This window comes from Phyllostomus hastatus, unplaced genomic scaffold, assembly GCF_019186645.2.
Source record: "Phyllostomus hastatus isolate PE091 unplaced genomic scaffold, TTU_PhHast_1.1 phas_scaffold_1674, whole genome shotgun sequence".
Taxonomy (NCBI): Eukaryota; Metazoa; Chordata; class Mammalia; order Chiroptera; family Phyllostomidae; genus Phyllostomus; species Phyllostomus hastatus.
Window position 1 is genome coordinate 11,606,007 of NW_025334011.1, and position 13,770 is coordinate 11,619,776.

The 13,770-nt window shown below is 45.8% G+C and overlaps 1 protein-coding gene across 19 annotated transcripts in view; it reads right to left on the reverse strand.

The window, feature by feature from the left end:
* Positions 1-4,945: 4,945 nt before the first annotated feature.
* The window catches only part of SVIL (supervillin), a 213,380-nt gene continuing 204,555 nt past the window's right edge, over positions 4,946-13,770 (reverse strand). For all 19 annotated transcript variants that reach the window (XM_045858133.1, XM_045858128.1, XM_045858126.1 and 16 more), the window contains 6 exons: positions 13,489-13,622; positions 11,492-11,647; positions 9,830-9,973; positions 8,246-8,370; positions 5,987-6,142; positions 4,946-5,889 (listed from right to left, as the gene is read on the reverse strand). In XM_045858133.1, the coding sequence (XP_045714089.1) occupies positions 5,803-5,889; positions 5,987-6,142; positions 8,246-8,370; positions 9,830-9,973; positions 11,492-11,647; positions 13,489-13,622 (802 nt within the window). In that variant the 3' untranslated portion in view covers positions 4,946-5,802. The remainder of the gene's footprint in view (positions 5,890-5,986; positions 6,143-8,245; positions 8,371-9,829; positions 9,974-11,491; positions 11,648-13,488; positions 13,623-13,770) is intronic.

The window sequence follows — 13,770 nt, forward strand, 5'->3', positions numbered from 1 at the left end:
ATGCCAGCTGCAGTGAGAAGCTGTAACAGTGCAGGCCTACCCAGACAACACTTCCTCCAGGAAGCTGCCTCGATTGCCCCCTTCCCTTCCCCCTCCAACCAGAAGACCCTCCTTGGCACTCTGTGTGTTTCCTAGATCTGCTGTAACAAAGTGCCACTGATTGTATGGCTTAAGACAACAGAAATTTATTGCTTCATAGTTCTGGAGTCTAGAAATCTGAGATCAAGTGTTGGTAGGGTTGGTTTCTTCTAAGGTCTCCCTCTTTGGCTTGTATGATGGGGGGACCCAAAAAATCCCAGAATTATCTTCTGGAGGGTGGGCCCCTTCTAGTATAGGCTTCTACAACTAGATGAGTGTTCGAGGAACCCACCTGTATCAGTATATCAACTGGCGTTGTTGTGAGAGGCTGTGTTTGGCTTCAATGAATTTTTTTTTTTGAAGACTCTTACAACACATTTATTTGCCCATTTCATGATGGGTTATTTAGAAGTGCACCGGCCCACACCACACTGAGTGTTCAGCAGTTTTTGACCAAAAATGGCATGACCCCCGTGCCCCACCCTCCTTATTCACCTGATCTTGCCCCAAGAGACTTTTTTTTTGTATCCCAGATGAAAAAAAGTGCTCAAAGAGAAACGTTTTTGCTGATGTGGAAGAGATGAAAGACACAAACAAAAAACAGTAGAAGCATTAAAAGACATCAACATTGACGAATTCAAAAACTGTTTTGAGCAGGAGGAAAAATGTCTCAATAGGTGTGTTGCATCAAAGGGAGAGTGCTTTGAAGGTGACTGAAGTTTAAATGTGTAAGAATAAACTCACAACTTTTTAATAAATAAATTCCATTTTTTGGGGGGTCCCCCTTCATAGCTGCCTGTGTTCTCCCCATCCGGTCCTCCCCCTCGGCCCTCTCTAAATGACTGTCTCTGTGTCCAAATTGAATGGGGAGGTTCCATTCAATGAGGGATCCAAACAGAGTCCCTATGGGACTCTAGTCATATTGGAGGATCGCCACCCTAATGACCTCACTTGACTTGATTTCCTGTAGACTACCTCTGACTAAAGTCACACACTGTGTTAGTGGGAGTTAGAACTCTAGCATATTGATTTCTCTGAGGGGTGAAGAGCTCACATTTCAATCCATAAGTGACTCCCACGGCATCTTATGCTTCTGGCGAATGCCCCTTGTTCTCTCCTCCCTGGAATGCTCGCTCCTTGTGGGGGCAGAGCCTGGATACGACTTGTGTGCATTTTCTGGTCAAGCCTACACCTTGTCACACCCATCCACACTGGGGTGAATGAGCAGTAAACACAGATGCTTATGGACCACTGCCATCATGACAGGTCTGCGTGAATAGCACGCGGCCCCAGAAACACACGTGGGCAGGTGATGTGGCTGCCACTGCAGGCAGGTCTAGTTGGTGGAAGGACCCTGCCAACTGCTAGAAAAAAATCTTCCCCATCAGGACCTGAAATGTCATTCCTGACAAACAATGTTCCACGTGAGTGAGCCCTCTGTGATTCCTGATTTCTAACACATGAAGCACTGGTGTTTGCAGGGGGAGGAGCCACTCCAGGTGGAGGTAGAGGAGGAAGGGAAGCCGGGAGGGGGGGGGTACCTGCTTTGACTAGCAATAGCTTACCCTTCCCAAATGCATTGTTTAGTTGCTTGCATTCATTTGTAGAAACCAGCAATCAGAAAGCACCAGGTACCTGCCTTTTCTCCCTGTCCCATGTCACTTTTCTTTGCTTCCATATTGGCTTACAGCTCCTCCTTCAGTTGTCATTCAACATTTGTTTACTTCATGGAGCTAACACACCCTGTTACAACCATTTCAGGATGGATGCTAAAGTGGTGTTCGGATAGTAAAGGTGGACTTCATTCAATGAGATTTCATCACAGGCACTTTATGTTGATCTCCTAACCATACACGTCAGTTCCAATATCTCCCCGAAGAGGCTTCCTGAGCTGCACTGTGTCGGGTGTCAAGGGCTTTTCCCGCCGCTCTGAGGGAGGTTAGACTGAGGGATTGGGACGCCTCTGGCCAGGACCTCAGCTGGCATTCTTTTTTGCTCCTGAAGCTTTGTTTTCAATGTCAGCGGCACAATACAAAAGCTCAACAGAGGACCAGTCCATTGTTAGAAATGAGGGGTGCTGGTCTGTTCATCTTTCTTCCTTATTCGCCCTCCAGAATCAACGCTATGTCCTGTGCATTCAAACGGCGGAACCTGCGGGGTGTTTCCATACAAGCTCTAGATGCCAGCAGATCCATGTCCTGAGTAGAGGCACACGGAATCTCTGGTGTTCCCCCCTGACAAATCTGTCTTTCCACCCTGACCCGTGGAGTCCACCTACTGCAGGTCTTCTAAAGCAGCCCTGACGGCCTTTGTGCATTTAGTTTTTACAAGGCAAATAGGAAGTTTTCTTTGAGCCAAATGGCACACCAACAGAATCAAATTTCCATGACTTGCATTTGAACCATCACCTTGACCTCTGACTTGTTACTGTGCTCTGGACACCCACTCACTGCCCTGCTGTCCAGGAAGGCTTTGCACAGGGCCTGCCTCGGGAATTCTGGCCCTTAGCTCTGGGTCTGGCATCAAGAAGGCCTGTGAGCATGTGGCCCTCACCCTGTTTCTGGGCCTGGGCACGATGCTGTCCACCCTGTGAGGAATGTGGATGGGCCCCAGAGTCGGGGAGGGCAGTGATCTGGCCTCCACGCTGCACCCTCTGTGGCCTCAGAAGGTCACACACACCCAGATAAACACCAAGGACCCCTGTCTGAGCCTTACTGTTAAAAGGAAAATTAAGTCACTGAAGAACAAATGCAATTTTTGTTCTCTTCAAAAATATATGAGCATACATCTCCACATTAATAGATGTAAAGAAAAGTCTAGAAGAACATAAATCAAATGACTGAAGTATTTGTATTTGGGAAGTGGTGACAGAGACTCCTCTGAGCCCAACTGGGCCCTGTCCTGGGGTGTGTCCTCCAAAAGCCCTCTTTTAACAAGAATCTTGTGAACTATGGGAGGCCCACATCCCCACCCTTGACCCCTGATCACCCTTGTTATCTGGCCAGGGGCCGCATCCTCCATTAACTCCCCGGGGGATGCCTGAGCCCCATGATCTTTCTCAGTCAGACGCCCCCCTTACCCCAGTCTCCACGCTTCCTCTGTCTGGTTTTCCACCCACTGATGGCACCCTCTCTGCCCCCTGGCCACAAACCCCCACTTTCCTTGTCTGTTCCAACCTCTCTCCGCTCCAGCAAACCTCACTGCAGGGGCGCCCACACCTACAGCGGTGTCTCTGAGCAAAGCCAGCCTCCCTGCCTCAACAAGTGTCCTGAATAATTATTTCTTTAACAGTTGCATCATCTATGATTTTCAAACCCTAATTTACATATCTTCATAATGCTAATGTTGGCATTTTCCACATAGATCAGTGTTACTATTTTTTAAAACAGCTTCCTTGAGGTATAATACACATGCCATAAAATGCGCCTCTGGAAGTGCACAGCTCGACAAGTATTAGCACTTTTGCAGAGTTGCGCAACCATCACCATGATCCAGTTTTAGAAAAATTCCCATCTCCCCCGAAAGTGCCCTTGTGTTACTTGCAATCTGCCTTTGCTCCCATTTCTACTTCCAGCCACCGATGATCTGTTTTCTTTCTGAATGACTTCGTCTTCTCAGGAAATTTCACAGACAGCAATGCCCTTTACCCAAGGGGACTGCATTCTAAGGCCCACGGGGGATGCCTGAACCTGCAGATAGTACAGAAATCTATATATTGTTTATATATATATATATATATATATATATATATATATATATATATATGTCTCCTATGACAAAATATAATATTGCTGATGATACCTCTCTATCGTCTCTGGCAGGATCTTCACTGGAGGCTCTTATAGCAACCCGGTCACTTCCCATGTGTGAAAGGATCCAGGTCACCTCTTTGAATGGACCTGGGCAGCCCTGCCTTGCCTTTGGGCACTCCGCGGGTGGCCCTACTGCCTCTGGGAGTCCTTCTCTGCTTCTCCTTGCTGACTGCCCATGGGACATACACTCCCAGCTCCTCTCTCTCCTTTCCGTCCTACATTTGTTTCTTTGGAAGGTCCCACCTGTTTTAGTTTCTAGATGCGTGACTCCATTCCTTAACTTCTACTGCTGCCTCCCCTAGGTCAGCTACAATTACAAAAATAGCAGCAGCAGGTACCTAGGACTTGATAATACTCAAGGAGCTTCCCCTCACTTCTCACCAAGAGTCAATTCCGTGATGTGGGCAGGAGAGGAGAGTTGACTCTCTCTCTCTCTCTCTCTCTTAAGAAAATACAGTGGAAAACTCAGTGACTGCCCAATATCATATAGTCATAAAGTGTGGGACCAGAAAGGGGCCACAGTCCTGCGGTACAGGTACACAAGTACGTGATGATGTTTAAGGAGAATGTTATTCAATATGTTAAAATTAAAACAAAGTTGTGGGGGGAGCAGTAACAACTGATAGCAGGCCTGTAAAATTTGTTCAAACAATGGACGTGGGATATTAACAACCTCCGAGCCTGTGAGGAGTTTTCTGGCTCACTTTAAGTGTTCTAAATACCTTATATAGTCAGTATTTAAAAAGGCACTCAGATCTTGATTTTGAGATGTAGATAGAGTTGGACTGTAGATGTAGATATAGTTTTAGGGTGAAGAGATTCTGTTAAAGGATGATTTGCAAAAATACTTCTTTAACATAGTATTTTGAATTTTATCAGTTGAATATCTGTCTATGTAGTCCTATGACCTTGTCCAAAATCTTGCCCTAAACTAAATGAAAAGAGCAGATACTATTTAATGGTGAAATATTGGTACTAGGTTAACATTTGCAAAAAAATGTTTCTCAGAAAGGAACATGTGCTTGGAATTCAATGTGAATGAATTAATTAATTGCTATGTTTATTCCAAAGCTTTTATTTTGGAGTCCTAGATCACAAGATGACATGTTTAACGTTTACAACAGATATTAGAAATTGAGATTTTTTTATTTCTACTATTTTAGAGTAAAATTGTAGATAATGTTCCAAACCATCATCAAAAAAGGCAGGGTGAATTTTTATGTATATAAACTGTACATAAAAACAAGGCACTATACATTTTGGGGAGACATTAAGGTAGAAAGGTGAATTCGCACAAATTCCGAGCCAGGAAGTGCACATTCTCTGTTCCTTTTAGCACCAGAAGCAGCACTCAGAACAAGTGAGACCTAATGCTGGAGAGCCACTTCTGAACACGGTGACTATCCGTAACGGGGCAGAGCTAATGCCACAGAAACAACCCCATCTACCTTTTAACATTATTTTGACACCCCCCAAAATCTTAACAGTGAATGAATACATATCGCTTTGTTAAATACATATTTGATTTATATGGTGTTTATATAAATATATATATTTTAGAATCCACAAACTATCAAAATAACACTTTATAAAGAGAACTGCTTAAAAAAAATAGGCAACGCTTAGCTGGCACAGGAGGGCAGTGCTGCGGCTACCATGGAGGAGCGGCCGCCGAGGCGCACCTATGGGGCTCTCACTGACATCGCCTGCTGAATCTCGGAAAGAGTTCCCGTAGAGTTCTCTTAAACATTTACAGAATACACAGCTCCAGGACAAGCAGTAGAGCTGATGACTTCAGGTTTTGAAAGCTCTGATTAAAAAATATTTTTAAAATACCAGTCCAAAAAATATCCATTTTCCTGGTCCAATGGTATTGAAAGTGACAGCCGAGGTTCCGCCAGCATCTCCGCGCTCAGAACAGACCTTTCGCTTTCTTCAGGTTCACCTGCTTCCAGGCGGGCAGTGCACTGTACTCCTCTCTGGTCATGTCTAGTGCAACCTGGAGGGTTCAGGAGAGAAGCTCAGTGGCCGAGTAAGAAGGCTCACACCCGCCCAGCGTGTGGTTTAGTTGGTATACCATCTGAGGAAACACTTACCTCGAAGTCTTCATCAGTGAGATAAATCTCAAGCTTTAGAGGGTCAACGCCCTCGGGCAGTGGCCTGGCGAGGAGATCAGCCAGTGGGTAAATGGTTTTACAGAGCTTGGCTAGCACGTCTTCCACAAGGGTGATCTGATTTGAGACTTCTGTATCCTAGAGAAGAAGAGGGGCAGAAAGAACCGTGTCCCACACCCGAACACACTCTGCCATGTGCCCGCAAACACACAGCCCTGTGCAGTCTGCACCCCGGCCCGGGGACCCTCCCTCAGGGGGAACAGGGCTCTCCAGTGGGAAGGAGTTGCTCAGAGCTCCCCGTGCTCCCCACGGCGGTAGCTACCGTCTCACCCCTAACTGTTCCACAAGTCCCGCCTCTGGGCTACCTCAGAAGGAAAGGTTAGGGACTACCTCATGAGGGAATTATTACATAAGATTATTAAATTTGAAGTCTAAGCACCAGAAACATCCAAATAATGATGTCCGTTTAATAATATTTAAAAACAGAAAATTCATCTAGAATATGCCAGGGTTAAATCAAGAATTTCCTTAAAAAATCACTGTGTGCCTTTTATTTTTAAAATTTAAAAAAATATATATTTTATTGATTATGCTATTACAATTGTCCCATTTCCTTCCCTTCATTCCCCTCCACCCTGCACACCCTCTCCCACCACATTCCCCCCCTTTAGTTCATGTCCATGAGTCATAAGTTTTGTAGCTTCTACATTTCCCATACTATTCTTACCCTCCCCCTATTTTCTACCTACCATCTATGCTACTTATTCTCTGTACCTTTTCCCCCTCTGTGTGCCGTTTAATTTATTCAGGTAAACTGTCTTCCTCTGTTAAAGGGAATCCCAGATTGACTGCCTTCCTAGTGGGCGGGTGGGGGGATGAATGGCCAGCAGGGCAGCGATATCCAGTATAGAGACGAGCTGTCAGGACGTGGGGTTCAGAGCTGGCCTGAGACCTGGGGCGGGCTGCTTCCTGTTTGTGTGCCTCAGCTCCTTCACCGGTAAAATGGGGATAATAATACGATGACTCTTAATGGACTGTGGTGAAAATTGATGGAGAAATCGATGTAAAGTGCTTGGAGCAGTGCCTGGCGCAGAGTGAGCTCTCAGTGAATGTTCATTATTATTACAACTTGTCGACGTGGGAAGCCAGCTGCTCACTGGCTGAAAGCCCGAGGGCCTGCACAGGACAGTGAACAGCCCATCGCCAGCCCCAGTGATGGAGAGTGACATGATTTACGGCCTTGAACTTAGACCGCAGCAACAGTGCTCCTGTTCCCCGGAGCTCTGTAGTCCCGTGGATCACATATTTATCTATCGAGAACAGAGCCCCCTCGCTGACGATGTTGGACGGCAGGCTGCCTGAGCCCTCCCTGTGCCCGTGAAGTCCATTTGGCCACAGAGGGCTAGGACTGGCGGTGATGCTCACACTCGGAAACAGGCTCCCTCCATTGTTAAGTGGCAGTGAACTCTTCTTTAAACTTATTCAGGCTTCCTATAAAATGCGCTCATGCCTTTCCACCCCCTCTCCACTAAAGGCAGCCCTCCTACACAGGGAGAAAACCAAAACGTACAGACCTACAGACCTGTCACTCACCAAACCAAAAACACTCTCAGAACTGCTGTTCCTAGCAACATGAAAAACCCATAAATTAAGAAATTCTATGTAGTTGCAGGAAGCTTCCTATTTTTCTGTGCAGTTGGAAATGATAACATTCTAGTTCATAATATTTTTGGCAACAGTGATTCTGATAAATGCCTCGTGGTAATACCAGGTGGTCTCATAAAGGAATATTAATGAGTTAGTGAGCAGTACCTTATCAGGAGTGATTCATAACATTCATTCACTGAGTTACCCTCACAGGCTAATTCATCACGGAGTTATCTGTGTCTCCCTTAACACAGGCCAATGCCTGAAACACGAGGACTCTGCTGTGCCTCGTGTGGGCCTTGAGAGTGAAGAGGCAGCGGCTTTTATTTATGAATATTTTCAAAGTCATGAAATTCACCTTTGCTTTTCGGTTTTTGGGCCTGAGTACTATGTGTAGAAAATTACCAAAATACTTTAATTGATTTCTCCTTCCTTAGACTTTTCCTCTTCCTACGCTAATTCTACATAGGCTTGTCAATAACATGTCATAAATGAAAAGACATGTTCGCATGCTGAAAATGCAATTTCCCCGGAAAAGTCCACCCACGGTTCAGAAGGTGGGGAGTCCCTTCCGAAGGACGGCGACGTGCTCACCGTTTCTGTGATCTCGGCGATGTCCTCTCTGTGCTCCCAGCTGGGAAACATGTTCGTGAACGTCAGGGGCTCCAGGCCCGCGTGGATCAGGTAAGATTTAGGCGGCGGCTTCTTGATACTTTTTCCTGCGGTTACACGGAAGGGGAGTGTCAGCAGGCCCAGACCCGGAGACCCTGTCTGCCTCTGACTTCCCTTGAAACCCTTCCTCTCTGCTCGGATCTCCTGACTGCATGCTTAAAGTGGAAGCTATGCGTAGTTCTTAACAATGCATGGGCGATGTTTACATAATGTTCACTTTAGGCATACAACTCTGCACAAAACTGCATGTAATGTACCTGACTCTATACTTTCTGAACGTGACAAAGTGTGTCTGGGGCCTGGGGCGGCAGGAAGCCTCTCTCGGCGGGCAGGATGCGTCCCTCCTTCCGCCCTCACCAGCAGATGTATTCCTAATGCAGCGTTAAGCTCAAAGAGAACTAAACAGCTAAGGTGGCATTTTATGAACTACTGTAGCTTGAACATTTGGTGGGGAGTTTGGCAAGTTATTTTATTACTAAACAGATTTTCAAGAACAGAATGCATTGTATACCTCGTGACCGTAAACTAATCAATAAAACCTTTAAAATTCAGATAAGAAATGAATTACTGGCATCTTCAGTTTACACAGAAGCCCATAAATTTTAGGTGGACATCATAGTAAAAAACCATGAATTGACTACAGATCTTTCCTTTTTAGTGTCTTGCCAAAAATGAGCGGTCGGCCATTGGCTTTCCTGCCTATGGGGAGCTCTCCAAGCCCCCATTGTGGACACTGTGTGCATGCAGCCTCTCCCCAGGGAGATTAATCCTGAGTGCAGAGGATTGTAGCCAGTCCAGGGTGTTCTACAACATATGCAACCCTCAATAACATGGGGTTTTAGGGGCACCAGCACCCCATGCAGTCAAAAATCTATACATAACTTTGGATTCCCCCCAGAACTTAATCATAATTGGTATCCACAGAGTATTGATTCCAGGACACCCCCCGACAGATACCAACATCCGTGGATGCCCAAGTCCCCTCTGCAGAGTGTGCAGAACAATGCACACAGTCGGCCCTCCACTCCACACCTGCAGACTCCCGCCTGCAGACTCCTGCCTGCAGACTGAGAATACTTGTTGATCGCAGTTGGCTGAATCCCTGGATATGAAACCCACGGATATGGAGGGCTGACTATATTTCCTGAAAAATATCTGTTTCACGCAGCTCAAACCTTGTTGTTCAAGGGTCAGCGGTTCAAGGGACAGCTTTCAACCTCCAGGGTAACAAATTAAATGGCTTTATAATAGAAAAAAGAAAAATGAAATCCTATTCATGCTGGCAGCTGACAATACACTAATCTGAAAATTAATAATCCTGAAAAATCAAAGAGAACATTGGTTTTGTCACTGTCTGCCAGGCTGCGTCGAGGCTGGCTGTACGGCTGGGCGGGGTCTCTGACCAAGTCTGCAGAGAGCCGCTGGCACCAGCTTCTGAAGGAATGCCGGTCGTTGCTGTACCAGGGGTTTGGGCCGCCAGTCAGCCCAGCCCTGCAGATGCCTCACCCCGGCAGTACTGGAGCACGGTCTCCATGGCGCTCTTTCGGTCGGAGGCCCAGCGAATGCGGGCGGAACCGGTGATCTTGTTCTCGATGGGCCACCAGCCTTGCCAGAGGTACACCTCATGGTGATTGTCAACCAGGAAGAGCGCTGTGAGGGCGAGGACAGACCAGATAATCAAGCCTCTTCATGGGTGCCGCTAGTCTCCCCAAATCTAACAGGTGCCTTCCCCCCGGCTGCCTTCGTCAGGGGCAGAATCCTGTGGCACTTAAATCCAGGGGCAAAGGGAGGGTCCTTCGAACATTAAATCAGGAAAGAGAGAGGGGGCGCCAATGATGTGGGCCTCCTTCCTTCCCTCTCCTCATCTCCTCACCTCTCCTCCAGTTTCCTTTCTCGTGGCCCTTCCTCAACCACGCATCCTCAGGGTGCTGAGTGCAGGGGCAAGTATCTCTAAAATGTGTGACAAACTGGAGAGTCTTCATGCTTGCCCTACGCCTCCCTGACATTCAAGCCTGTGTATGACTGCTTTGCCAGTGGTGTGAAGTCCATGGCTCTTTTAGAGAAAAGTGGGCTCTAAAAATCATGCTCCTTACCTTTTCTCATCATCAAACCAGCAGCCTACTCTTACTCCACGTGGTAAATGGGCGCTCAGCTTGCCCTGGATCCTAGCACACATTTCAGCATTTTGTTAAAACCACGCACTTGAAAAGCCAAGTGGAGGTTAATAACTCATCCTGAGCCATAGGATGAGCAGGGTGGGTAGTAGCCTCCCTTTTTAAGATACTTGCTAATATACCCCACGGCATGACCTGTGTGCCAATCGTGCTTTTACGGTGTTGGCCTAGGCTGCCAGTGGCAGGTGAGGTTCTGGCTGTGGCTCCAGGCTCTTGCTGTGGGAGAGGGGTGGCCAACCCCTTAGGCTGAGTCCAGGGAGGGGAGGAGGGTCTGTACACACAGCCCCGTCTCCAGGGACTGTGACTGGCCCAACCAGAACAAGAGCCTGGTTCTGTCTTCAGGTGGTGGTCGAGAGGAAGCAGACCTGACCTTGGGATTAGAAGACCCGGGCAAGGCCATGGCTCAGCTGTGCAGCCTTGGTAACAGTGGGTACTGTCCTTTGCCTAATTCTACAGATACTCGCAATCTGCTCCTTGGGCACTTGCTTTCCCAGGCTCCCTGGCATGTGACGGAGCTCTGGCTAGAGGGATGAAGGCGGAAGTCTGCTGGGGGCTTCAGGGAAAGCTTTTGCTTTATCTGATGAAAGGGAGAGACAAGGCCATCACTGGCCTTTCCCCTACCCCCTTCTTCTGTCTTGAATGAAAATAGGATTGCGGGACCAGGGCAGACAACTGTGGACCATAACGCAGGATGACTGAGGGAAGGCTGGGGCAGTGACAGACATGCCAGGCCTGACACTGCTGTGTTCAACTTACTCCTATCAGATGTGCTAGGGTGACTTAAGTCACTGAGCCTCAGTTTCTTCTGTGAGGCTGATGCTCCTTTTCTTCTGGGGTAGGTGTGAAGATTAAATGCGATAATATTTTTTAAAATGTTCTGGCAGTGGACTTGACAAATAAAAACTGCCTAATGAATGCACAAGGGAAATAAAAAGGCTTTTTGGATGGTGTATCTTCTGCCCCTCAGCACGACTTCTATCCTCAGGGGCCGTACCTGGCTGTGGTGCGCTGTACAGGTCTTCCTGCAGGAAGGGCATGGCATTGACCACTGAGGGGTCCCGGGCAGGGTACATGAACTCTGTGGCTGAGAAATCCCCAGAGGAACTGCTGAGGATGAACAGGCGGGGTGTGAAGTTAAAATTTCCAGGATCTTGGAAAGAAAAGAGAACAAAGCTAAAAACAAAATATGCGCCAAAGGAAATTTCAGAGGGATTGGAGAATTCATACAAAACAAGAAATAATCAAAGAATTAGTATTAAAAATAGGTAGTGTTTATCTGAACTCGGAGGCAGGGAAGTCCTTTTTAATCATAATTGCAAAAGAAGTAATCAAAGGAGAAGAGATTTATGCACTGACAACATAGAAATAAAAATTACATTGCAAAAAAAAAAACCCAAACAAACAAAAACCCAAAACCAACAAAGAAAATGAAAAGGTAAGTGAAAAAACGGGAAATAAGGAAACTTGCTAATATCTCTAGTATATCAAGGAATATAGTGAAAAGATGAATATCTCAGTAAGAAATGTGCAAAAAAGCACAAATAAAACATTCATCAAAGTAGAAATACAAATATCTCTAATATAGTTTTTATACAAATAAAAAATTAATGTCGAAAGCGTTTAACGGTACTCCTAATTTTAAGCCATTGATTGGGAATGGTCCTTAGATAGCATTTTCCCCAGCAGCACTGGCAAAGGTGGGGAAGGTGACGTGCCTACTCTGTGACCAGGCTGGGAAATGCACACCTTTGTATTCTGCTGGCGAGGATGAACCTCATGCAAGCGTTCTGTTGATACACTTGGCGATTTGGCTATGAACTATAAGACTTTCATTAGTTGAACAGAGCAGTTCCATATCTAGGAATTTACCTTAACTAGCAATGGATGCAGATCATTATTTTAAAAATTATTCACAACTGCATCATTATATAATAGAAAAAAATGGAAATATATCATGTCTCCAACTATCAGAGCCAGGTTATATAGAAAATGTCATATATTATAGAATATTCATGAAATACCCTACAGCTATTAAAGTCTAAATGTTAACAACTTGAAAAGTTGTCCATAATAAATTAAAGGAAAAACCCAGTATACATGCTATCCAAATTTTACTTTTTAAAATATATGTACTTATAACATAGAGAAATGTTAATTCTGGTTATCTTTGAGAGATGTGGTTATAAGTGACTTATTTTCTTTTTTAACTTCTCTGTATTTTAAACATTCTCCATCATTAGTGTTGACTATGTGAAAGAACTATGTAAAAATTATAAAAATGGAAAGGTTGTATAACAGAGGTGCTATGTGTCCACCCCACCGCTGTCCAACTCGGGAAAGTCGATTCGCTTCTCCGCGCTTCAGTTCCTCATCAGCAGGAGTCGCAGAGTGTTGGATTGTAAGAATTAAATGAGTTAATGTCTTTCAGGTGCTTAGTGTCTGAATCATACTGGCTGCTTAATAATTGTTAGCTTTTCTTCTTATGTCAATCTGCATTTAAGTCGATCTTTATACATTGAGTATGTTGTGCATTTAAATACAAAGTGATACACTCTCTAAGTGAAACTCCACTCCGCCTGCGCCCGGGAAGCTGGCCGCACTGAAAGCACCTTGTTCCACAGGTTCACACTGTGTCGTTGCTTATCTGGTTTCCCGGAATCTTCTCTCTCCCTCCCTTCTCTCAAGCCATAGCTGCCTCCAGCTCCATGTAAACACCTTGTTTCTGTGGAGCTGGGTCTGATTTTTCCTTGTGGAAGTAATGTTTTTTTTTTTCCTTTTTAACTTTCAACCTCCTTCGCCTGTACCTCTTTCATGACACATAACATTTTTATTTGGTGTTATAATTGGCCACACATATTTTTTAGCCTTATTGGGTTGTAGGTCCATGAGGACCTAGCCTAGGTTTAAGTCATCGGGTGTTGTACATAGTAGGTGCTCAATAAATACGTGTTGAATAAATGAGTGACCAGCAGCTACAGAACACGGGCTTACCTTGGAGCATGCAGTCATAGGCTTTCCTGTCCCTCCTTCCTAAAGCGTCCCAGAATCCCAGGGGCTCGGAGCCTTCGTCGCACTCGTGTATGGTCACTTTGCTGCTGCTGTGCAGCCCCGCTTCCAGGGGGCACCTGCATGGATGCCAGTCGTCGTTGTCAGGCTTTGCAAGTGCTGACGGCACACAGTTATTCAAGACTAAACCTACAGGTGAGCTAACCTCTCTCTTCTACCTTTTCACTAAAATAGTTCTTGCTAATGGGTAAAACATACTCTGTGGCA